This window comes from Mandrillus leucophaeus, unplaced genomic scaffold (assembly GCF_000951045.1).
Source record: "Mandrillus leucophaeus isolate KB7577 unplaced genomic scaffold, Mleu.le_1.0 Scaffold22, whole genome shotgun sequence".
NCBI lineage: Eukaryota > Metazoa > Chordata > Mammalia > Primates > Cercopithecidae > Mandrillus > Mandrillus leucophaeus.
Genome location: NW_012102254.1, coordinates 1417749 through 1428823, shown reverse-complemented (window position 1 = coordinate 1428823; position 11075 = coordinate 1417749). Strand labels below are relative to the sequence as shown.

General features: G+C 47.4%; 1 protein-coding gene across 2 annotated transcripts in view; it reads right to left on the bottom strand.

Annotated features, from left to right (window-relative positions):
* SLC25A20 (solute carrier family 25 (carnitine/acylcarnitine translocase), member 20) overlaps positions 1 to 11075 on the bottom strand; it is a 48492-nt gene that overhangs the window by 17792 nt on the left and 19625 nt on the right. For both annotated transcript variants that reach the window (XM_011980963.1, XM_011980962.1), the window contains exons 3-4: positions 7841 to 7968; positions 2623 to 2713 (exon numbers count right to left, since the gene is read on the bottom strand). In XM_011980963.1, coding sequence (XP_011836353.1) covers positions 2623 to 2713; positions 7841 to 7968 — 219 coding nt within the window. The remainder of the gene's footprint in view (positions 1 to 2622; positions 2714 to 7840; positions 7969 to 11075) is intronic.

The following is an 11075-nucleotide window of genomic DNA, read 5'->3' as shown; positions in this document are numbered from 1 at the left end:
AAACAACACAGATGATGTTAGGTGGAAGAATAGTTAAATTATGATAATCCATACTATGACTACTATTCAGCAATAAAAATGAATGCAGTATTCATATATGTGATAATCCGAATGAATCTCTAGAAAATTATGCTGAGGGCTGGGCATGGTGGCTCATGCCTATAATCTCAGCACTTTGGGAGGCAGAGGCAGGAGGATCACCTAAGGTCAGGAGTTCAAGACCAGGCTGGCCAACATGGTGAGACCCGCACCCACCCCAGCCCCCATCTCTACTAAAAATACAAAAATTAGCCGGGCTTGGTGGTGCGTGTCTGTAATCTCAGTTGCTCGGGAAGCTGAGGCAGGAGGATCGCTTGAAACCAGGAAGCGGAGATTGCAGTGAACCGAGACTGTGCCACTGTACTCCAGCCTGGGCAACAGAATGAGACTCCATCTCAGAGAGGAAAAAAAAAAAATTATACTGAGTTTATTTATTTATTATTTATTTATTTTTGAGACAGAGTCTCGCTCTGTTGCTCAGGCTGGAGTACAGTGGCGTGATCTCAGCTCACTGCAATCTCTGCCTTCCAGGTTCAAGCAATTCTCTGCCTCAGCCTCCCAAGTAGCTGGGATTACAGACGCCTGCTACCATGGCCGGCTAATTTTTGTATTTTTCGTAGAGATGGGGGTTTTACCATCTTGGCCAGGCTGGTCTTGAACTCCTGACCTCGTGATCTACCCCCCTCGGCCTCCCAAAGTGCTGGGATTACAGGCGTGAGCCACCACGCTTGGCCTATTTATTTATTATTTATTTTTATTTTTTGTTTATTTTTTCGCTTTGTCACCGAGGCTGCAGTACAGTGGCACGATCCTGGCTCACTGCAACCTCTGCCTCCTGGGTTCAAGCAATTCTCGTGCCTCAGCCTCCCGAGTAGCTGGGACTACAGGCATGCACCACCATACCCGGCTAATTTTTGTATTTTTAGTAGAGACGGGGTTTCTCCATGTAGGCCAAGCAGGTCTCAAACTCCTGACGTCAGGTGAACAACCCGCCTCGGCCTCACAAAGTGCAGGGATTACAGGTGTGAGCCACCGTGCCTGGCCAATGCTGAGTTTAAAATCCAATCTATGCTGCGCATGATGGCTCATGCCTATAATCCCAGCACATTGGGAGGCCAAGGCAGGCAGATCGCTTGAGCTCAGAGTTTCAAGGCCAGCCTGGGCAACATGGTAAAACCCCATCTCTAAAAAAATAAACAAAACTAGCAGGGCATGGTGACGCACACCTGTAGTCTCAGATACTCAGAAGCCTGAGGTAGGAATGGCTTCATCGCAGGAGGCAGAGATTGCAGTGTGCTGAGTCCAGCCACTGTACTACAGAGACTGGGTGACAGCCAGACCCTGTCTCAAAAATAAAGAAAGAAATAAAAAAATTTAAAAAGCCAATCCAGGCCAGGCGTGGTGGCTTATGCCTGTAATCCCAGCACTCTGGGATGCCAAGGTGGGTGGATCACCTGAGGTCAGGAGTTTGAGACCAGCCTGGCCAACATGATGCAACCCTGTCTCTACTAAAAATACAAAAATTAGCAGGACATAGTGTCAGGTGCTGTAATCCCAGCTACTGGGGAGGCTGAGGCAGGAGAATCACTTGAACCTGGGAGGAGGAGGTTGCAGTGAGCCAAGATCGTGCCATTGCACTCCAGCCTGGGCGATAAGAGCAAGACTCCATCTAAAAACAAAAAACAAAAACAAAAACAAAAAACAAGCCAATCCAAAGACTTTATATACTATACGATTCCATTCATATAACATAGTTGTTCTGGCCGGGCGCAGTGGCTCAAGCCTGTAATCCCAGCACTTTGGGAGGCCGAGACGGGCGGATCACGAGGTCAGGAGATCGAGACCATCCTGGCTAACACGGTGAAACCCCGTCTCTACTAAAAAAAAAAATACAAAAAACTAGCCGGGCGCGGTGGCGGGCGCCTGTAGTCCCAGCTACTCCGGAGGCTGAGGCAGGAGAATGGCGTAAACCCGGGAGGCGGAGCTTGCAGTGAGCTGAGATCAGGCCACTGCACTCCAGCCCGGGTGACAGAGCAAGATTCCGTCTCAAAAAAAAATAAAAATAAAAAAATAACATCGTTGTTCTGTATTGTTTTGTTTTTGTCTTTGAGATGGAATTTTTGCTCTTGTTGCTCAGGCTGGAGTGCAATAGCATGATCTTGGCTCAATGAAAACTCTGCCTCCTGGATTCAAGTGATTCTCCTGCCTCAGTCTCTCGAGTAGCTGGTATTACAGGCATGCACCACCACTCCTGGCTAATTTTTGTATTTTTAGTAGAGACGGGGTTTCACCATGTTGGTCAGGTTGGTCTCGAACTCCTGACCTTAGGTGATCTGCCCACCTCGACCTCCTGAAGTGCTGGGATTACAGGCATGAGCCACTGCACCTGGCCCCCAGGCTGGTCTTTAACTCGTGGGCTCAGGCAATCCTCGCACCTTGGCCTCCCAAAGTGCTAGGATTACAGGTGTGAGCCACTGCACCCGACCCTGAAGCCTCTATAAAGGGTGAAAGGACATAAACATGCACATGAAATTATAAACTGAAAGGAAAAAGCTAGTATTTCCCCTCCAATCACAACCTTACCTGTAATAAGCACTTGATCCGTTCTCCAGGAGTCATGATTCCTGTGGTGAATACACCAGATAACATCCCAGCTGCAAACAGCTGGGGATAGCTGCATTGAAAACAAAAACCAGAAGCAAGCACCTGTGACTAACCACTGAGGACAGGGGCCAATCTCAGCAAAAAGGACAGTTTTGTAAGAAAAAAAATAAGTACTTGGACTGGGTAGAAGCCTAGCCACAAATGAATCAGATTTCGCACAAAAACTCAGTTCTAGGTATATTTTAATGTCAAATTTCCCAGAGCAAGGGTCTCAGTGGCAAGAGCAATGGGAGTCTGGTCACAAGGCCCACCCCATGCGGTGTACGCTCTGAATCCCTGACCTGTAAGAGAAGTTTTATAGTAAAACAGTTTCCATCCATGCGCCTGCCAGGCACAGTGACTATGGACAGGTTTCCAGGCCTCTCTGAGCCTCAATTCCCCATAGTTAATGTGCTGGGGTTTTTGAGGGGGAAGTCTCTAACCCAAGATCTGGACTTTAATCTCCCCCAGTAGTTCCCCTCCAGTCTCACTTCCTCTGGATTACCAAGGGCCTGAGAACACTCTAAGCCAAGACTCAAGCAGGACAGCTTCAAGGCCAAGGAGGATGGCTGTGGCCACCTCTAAAGGCTAAGGGATAGCCAAGTCAACTGCATGCAATATGCTGTAAGATGCTGAGAAATGACCAGACAGGGATGATACCCAGGCAGGCATGACAGGTCCTGTGGCCCCTGTACAGGGAAATAGTTCCCCAGTGGCAAGAGGTATGGGTCTTCACTCTGGCCCCCACAGAATGAACAACCCTGAGTATAAACAGCAGTCTGAGGCTCCTACCCATCTATCACCCCAAGCTGTCTGTGCCACCTCTGGCATCTCCTTTTCTTTTCTTTCTTCTTTTTGTTTATTTGTTTGTGTTTGTTTTGAGACACGGTCTCACTCTGTCCCCAGGCTGGAGTGTAGTGAAGCGATCTCGGCTCACTGCATCCTCCACCTCCTGGGTTCAAACAATTCTGCTGCCTCAGGACCCGAGTAGCTGGGATTACAGGAACCCGCCACCACACCCAGCTAATTTTTGTATTTTCAGTAGCAACGGAGTTTCACCATGTTGGCTAGGATGGCCTCAAACTCCTGACCTCAAGTGATCCACTCACTTCGGCCTCCCAGGGTGCTAGGGTTACAGCATGAGCCCCTGTGCCCAGCCCTTTTTTTTTTTTTTTGAAACAGAATCTTGCTCTGTTGTCCAGGCTGGAGTGCAGTGGCACAATCTCAGCTCACTGCAACCTCCACCTCCTGGGCTCAAGTGACCTTCCCACCTCAACCTCCTGAGTAGTTGGGACTACAGGCAAGCCTGGCTGATTTTTGCATTTTTGTAGAGACAGAGTTTCACCATGTTGCCCAGATTGGTCTCGAACTCCTGGGCTCAAGTGATCCTCCTGCCTTGGCCTCCCAAAGTGCTGGGATTACAGGCATGAGCCACTGTGCCTGGCTACCTCCTTTTCTTTCTGGGATTAGCAATACCAGCATGGTTTGGAGGCAATGGGGCACAAAGTTACATTCAGCATTTCAACAGAGTCGCACAACTTAGCAACTGTTACTGAAAAACTTCACATACTGTCCTAAGCTTCAGTGCACTCTTGACCCCAAGCCTCCAACAACTGAGCCTTCAGGTCAGTCCCGTCCAGCAAGGAGCTTATGAACAGATGCCAAATGGGGGTAGAGGGACATCCACTGTAAAGAGTTCACTCCAGGCAGGGCACCAGTTTCAACAGCCCTATTTCTCCCTGCATTCACCCCAGGGAGGGCTCATGCATCTACCTCAGGCACACAGCCAAGGTGACTGTTGAACAGTCAAGAGACTTGCTTTCCAACACGGCCATCTTCACAGTCCCAGTTCACATGGCTATCCCTGAGGAATCCTCTCAGCAACTAAATTCTCCCTATGAGACCAACATGCTCCATTTTCCCCATAATGCCCAACCCTAAGCTCAGCAAACCTCATCTCTTGGGACTGGAGACTGTCTCTGAATAGGATCTCTGTGTGTGCACAGGGCATCATGTGGACACTCAATGGCTGTCTGGCCTATTCTCCCACTCCCCACCCCCATCTCCATCCCAGGGAGGCACCTTTGAGAGCTGGACCCTCCTGGACTTCCACCCCAAGGCCCTGGTAACACTCCTTTCTATACCATCCCCAAACAGCATTACAGGAAGGTGAACACAGCAGGGCTGACAGGATTGTGGGAGTGGGGTCCTGAGTGTCTTAACTTTGTACAGTCAGGAAGACTGTTTCTCTGAGTGCTGATGTGACTGTACAGGAACACAGCCCATAGACCAAAGTACCAGAAGTGACCCCACAGGGGTCATGCATGGCCCTGATACATCCGTGAGCTGGCACATATGCTAAAAGACTAGGCGCTCAGGACCGGGCATGGTGGCTCACACCTGTAATCCCAGCACTTTGGGAGGCCGAGGCAGGCAGATCACGAGGTCAAGGGATCGAGACCATTCTGGCCAACATGGTGAAACCCCATCTCTACTAAAAGTACAAAAATTAGCTGGGCATGGTGGCGCTCACCTGTAGTCCCAGCTACTCAGGAGGCTGAGGCAGGAGAACTGCTTGAATCTGGGAGGCGGAGGTTGCAGTGAGCTGAGATCGCGCCACTGCACTCCAGCCTGGCAACAGAACGAGACTCCGTCTCAAAAAAAAGAAAAAAAAAGAACAGGCACTCAGAGAGGACATGTGTCCCTGGGACACAAGGACTACCAATGGGCAGATGCAGCACCAAAACAACCCTACCCACGTTTCAGGCCACTTGCGGCTATTTATAGAATCTAGGGACAGGCCGGGCGCGGTGGCTCAAGCCTGTAATCCCAGCACTTTGGGAGGCCGAGGCGGGTGGATCACAAGGTCAGGAGATCGAGACCATCCTGGCTAACATGGTGAAACCCCGTCTCTACTAAAAATATAAAAAACTAGCCAGGCGTGGTGGCGGGCGCCTGTAGTCCCAGCTACTCGGAGGCTGAGGCGGGAGAATAGCGTGAACCCGGGAGGCGGAGCTTGCAGTGAGCCGAGATGGCGCCACTGCACTCCAGCCTGGGCCACACAGCAAGACTCCATCTCAAAAAAAAAAAAAAAAAAAAAAAGAATCTAGGGACATTCAGAGGGTCACAAGGATCCTAGAAATAGAGTTTCACTCTACAAGCACCTCCATCTACATCCTAGACCCTCACTCAGCCTGCTGTGGCCTAGAGTGGTGACAGAATACAACTGCATGGCACCCTGGGCTTCCTCCCTTGAGCTCCCGGATCTGAGGGCAGGCCAGCCTTTGTAGCTCCTGTACTGCCTATAGCCCCTCCCAGGGGTTGGCACCCTGCACAGCTCAGATTGTGGATACATTTTCACCCAATATTTCCACTTACAATTCCCCTGCATCCTGAGAAGCCTCTGTTTTCGCTACTTTGTAAATTCTGAACTATAATTCTGTCTCAGGTGCCTCTTCATACCCAAATCCAACTTCTTAAAGTTTATTAAAGGAAAACATATTAACTTATTCCACTGTAACACAGAAACTAATACCTGAAATCTTTATAGTCATATTAGCATGTTGTAAAAATGAAGCACAACAAAAGTTGGAACCTTCTCTTCTCTCAATCAGGTGATAGAAAGACTACTTTTGGCTTTAGGGCAGCACCAGGTGCTGCCTATGACATGTTACACATATTTAAGCATTCAGACCTCTCAACAGCCTCGTGAGGTTACAAATCTCTCCAATAATTGATACTACCTTATAAAAGAAATATGAAAAACTGGTCAGGTGTGGTGGCTCACACCTGTAATCCTAGCAATTTGGGAGGCCGAGGCAAGAGAATTGCTTGGCTCCAGGAGTTCGAGACCAGCCTGGGCAAGATAATGAGACCCGCCCCTATCTCACAAAAAAATTTAAAAATTAGCCCAGAGTGGTGGTGTGTGCCTGTAGTCCCAGCTACTCGGGAGGCTGAGGCAGAAGAATCACTTGAGCCCAGGAGTTCAAGGTTATAGTGAGTCGTGATTGCACCACTGTATTTCAGCCTGGGTGACAAACAAAGACCCCATCTCAAAAACTCAAGTACTTGGGCCAGGCACGGTGGCTCACGCTTGTAATCCCAGCACTTTGGGAGGCCAAGGGGTGCAGATCACAAGGTCAGGAGATCGAGACCATCCTGGCTAACATGGTGAAACTCCGTCTCTACTAAAAATACAAAAAAACAAAAAATTAGCCAGGCGTGGTGGCAGGCGTCTGTAGTCCCAGCTAGTAGGGAGGCTGAAGCAGGAGAATGGCAAGAACTGGGGAGGCGGAGCTTGCAGTGAGCTGAGATTAAGCCACTGCACTCCAGCCTGGGCAACAGAGCGAGACTCAGTCTCAAACAAAAAAAAAAATTAAAAATTAAAAAAATTTAAAACTCAAGTACTCCTTCATGTATAACTCCCAGGAGTTGGGCCAGGTGCAGTGGCACACGCCTGAAATCCCAGCACTTTGGGAGGCCGAGGCAGGTGGATCACCTGAGGTCAGGAGTTCGCAAGCAGCCTAATGTGGTGAAACCCCCTCTTCACTAAATACAAAAAAAATTAACCAGGTGTGGTGGCGCATGCCTGTAATCCAAGCTACTTGGGAGGCTAAGACAGGAGAATTGCTTGTACCTGGGAGGCGGAGGTTGCAGTGAGCTGAGATCATGCCATTGTACTCCAGCCTGGGCAAAAAGAGCAAAACTCTGTCTCAGAGAAGAAAGAAAAAAAAACTCCCAGGAGTCAGGCTTAAGGGCCCAGGAGGACCCACCAAGGTTCTTTTTTTTTTTTTTTTTTTTTTTTAGACAGAGTCTTGCTCTGTTGCTCAGGTTGGAGTGCAGTGGTGCCATCTCAGCTCACTGCAACCTCCGCCTCCCAGTCAAGCGATTCTCCTGCCTCAGCCTCCCAAGTAGCTGGGACTACAGGCGCCCGCCACAGTGCCCAGCTAATTTTTTTGTATTTTTAGTAGAGACAGGGTTTTGCCATGTTGGCCAAGCTGGACTCAAACTCCTGACTTCAGGTGATCCACCCACCTCAGTCTCTCAAAGTGCTAGGAATACAGGTGTGAGCCACCGTGCCCTGCCCAAGTTTCTTTAATTTAACCCATGTCACACTACCAGGCAGAATAGCGAGTGCTCCTGGCCTGTAAGTACTCACCTGAGCACATCTTCTGGGTGTTTCTGTTGTAGTTTCTTCCCCAAACCAAACCCAAAGAAGCACACAGCAAACATGGGAGTGACCCCGATGATAGGGGCAGCCATTCCCCGATATAGCCCCCTGATGCCCTGCAAGGAATCACAGAAGCAGAAGCTGTTTACAGACACCACCACCTTTTAAATCACTGAAAGAGGAAAGCAGTGTGTCCTCTAACCTGTGGCTTCCTTCACCTCTTCTTGAAGCAAGCAGAACTTTATTTTTATTTTTTATTTTTTTGAGACAGAGTCTCGCTCTGTCGCCCAGGCTGGAGTGCAGTGGCATGATCTTGGCTCACTGCAAGCTCTACCTCCTGGGATCACGCCATTCTCCTGCCTCAGCCTCCTGAGGCGCCTGCCACCACACCCAGCTAATTTTTTGTATTTTTTTAGTAGAGACAGGGTTTCACTGTGTTAGCCAGGATGGTCTTGATCTCCTGACCTCGTGATCCGCCCGCCTTGGCCTCCCAAAGTGCTGGGATTACAGGCGTGAGCCACTGCACCCAGCCACAAGGAGAATTTTAAATGGAAGACTATCTCCCACATTTATCAGAAATAATTGTCCTATTATGTATTGCTGGAGAAACTGAAGGCAGTTTCCATTCTCAAAGGCAATCTGTTTTTGTTTTGGGGGATTTTTTTTTTCAGATGGGGTCTCACTCTGTCACCCAGGCTGGGATGCAGTGGTGCAATCACAGCTGATCACAGCCTTGATTCCCTGGGCTCCAGTGATCCTCCCATCTCAGCCTCTCAAGTAGCTGGGACTATAGGCGTGCGTCACCATGCCCAGCTAATTTTTGATTTTTTGTAGAGACAGGGTTTTGCCATGTTGCCCAAACTGGTCTTGAACTCCTGGGCTCAAGTGATCCTCCTGCCTTGGCCTATTAAAGTGCTGGGATTATAGGCGTGAGCCACTGCACCCGGCCAGCAATCTGCCAATATGTAGCATACTCTTTCACCTGGAAATTTTTTTGTATGGAAAATCTATTGCAAGGAATTTACTCTAGGGAGATACTCAGAGGTGTAAAAATAACCTCAGGCATTTATAAGGTACCAAAATTTTGGGGAAAAAAACAAAAGCTGCCAAATAGGAGATAAATTATAAACTCTATAAATCACATTATAACAGGAGAAGAGATTATTAAGTTAAAAAAAAAGGCTACAAAACAGGATACACGATGTGATCTACCTTCTTTGGGGTAAGATTACAAGTGATTAAGAAAATGTTTTAAATTTTCTAGGTATTAAGATGAGAATTTTGTTAGAACTGCACAGCAATTTTCACTAGTACAGTTTCACTAGTAATGAAAGGGAAGGTGAGCCTGGGCAGCATAGCAAGACTGTGTCTCTACAAAAACAAATAAAAAATAAAAGTTAGCCAAACGTGGTGGTGTGTGCCTGTAGTTCTAGGTAGTCAGAAGGCTGAGTTAGGAGAATAACTTGAGTCAAGAAGTTCAAGTCTGCAGTGAGCTATGATCTTGCCACTGTACTCCACCCTGGGTGACAGAGGGAGATCCCATCTCCAGGAAAAAAAAAAAAGAAAGTGAATTATGTAGTAGCCAATAAATAATTAGACAGACAGACAAATACATAAATACACTACCAAACAAGGTAGTAAACAAGGAGGAAGATTCAGGACCCGGGAGACCAGGGGGCCAGTCCAAGAGAGATGAAGTGGGTTTCTAGGATGGCACTGGGTGCAGTGGACCTGGGAAACAGTCAGTCCACAGCGTAGTAGAGGACTCCAAAAGTGATGTTTGCAAGAAAAACAGAACAAGGCCGGGTGCAGTAGCTCACGTCTGTAATTCCAGCACTTTGGGAGGCCAAGGCAGGCGTATCACGAGGTTAGGAGACCAAGACCATCCTGGCCAACATGGTGAAACCCCGTCTCTACTAAAAATACAAACATTAGCTGTGTGTGGTGGTGCATGCCTGTAATCCCAGCTACTCAGGAGCTGAGGCACGAGAATAGCTTGAACCTGGGAGGCAAAGGTTGCAGTGAGCCGAGATTGTGCCACTGCACTCCAGCCTGGCAACACAGCAAAACTCCATCTCAAAAAAACAAAACTAAACTAAAACTAAAACAGAACAAAACAACACACACTAGAACAACAGAAAATAACTCCTAAGGCAGTGTGTAGCAAACCAAACAGAAAGGTACACTACAGAGCATTTAGGGTACAGAATGACAGAGAGTGATTCAAAGACAAACAAACAAAAGATTTAACACAATTATTAACCCAATCCTAAGGGAAACAAAAAGTTACACAAGGAATGGAATGCACATCATACTTCATACTTAAGAGAAAAAATATATATAAAGTTGTAATCATGAAAATGGTAAATTGGATTAAACCACAAAGGGTGATAAAATCATATAGATGGACAGGGCAGAAGGAGGGGATAGGGAGTATAAGAGCTAAAATATAAAATAATCTACCACAAATAGGTAGCTGAACAATATATAAATGTATAAAATATAACAGCAATGTCCAGGTACAGTGGCTCACACCTGTAATCCCAGCACTTTGGGAGGCCGAGGCAGGCAGATCTGAGGTCGGGAGTTCACGACCAGCCTGACCAACATGAAGAAACTCCGTCTCTACTAAAAATACAAAATTAGCCAGGCATGGTGGCACATACCTGTAATCCCAGCTACTAGGGAGGCTGAGGCAGAAGAAAGGCTCGAACCTGGAAGGCGGAGGTTGCGGTGAGCTGAGATTGCACCACTGCACTCCAGCCTGGGTCACAAGAGTAAAACTCCGTCTCAAACAAAAAAAACAATAAATAAAAATAAATAAAATAAAAATAATAGTAAATGTGTATTATGTAGATAGGTGGGAACAGCATAAACAACTGAAAAAATTGAAAGTAGTTGCCTCTGGAGAACGAAGGAAAGAGATAAATATCACTTTGTTACTTTGTTATAAGCTTCTCAGTAACAAATGAAGTGCCTCTATCAGGGCCTATAATCCCAGGTACTGAGGAGGCTGAGATGGGGTGATCACTTGAGCTCAGGAGTTCAAGACCAGCCTGGGTAAAATAGCAAGACCCCATCTCAAAACCATTTTTTTAAAAAAATACAAAAACTTTTAAAGTTGATCCTTTTTTTTTTTTTTTTTTTTTCTTTTTTTTGAGATGGAGTCTGGCTCTGTCACCCAGGCTGGAGTACAGTGGCCGGATCTCAGCTCACTGCAAGC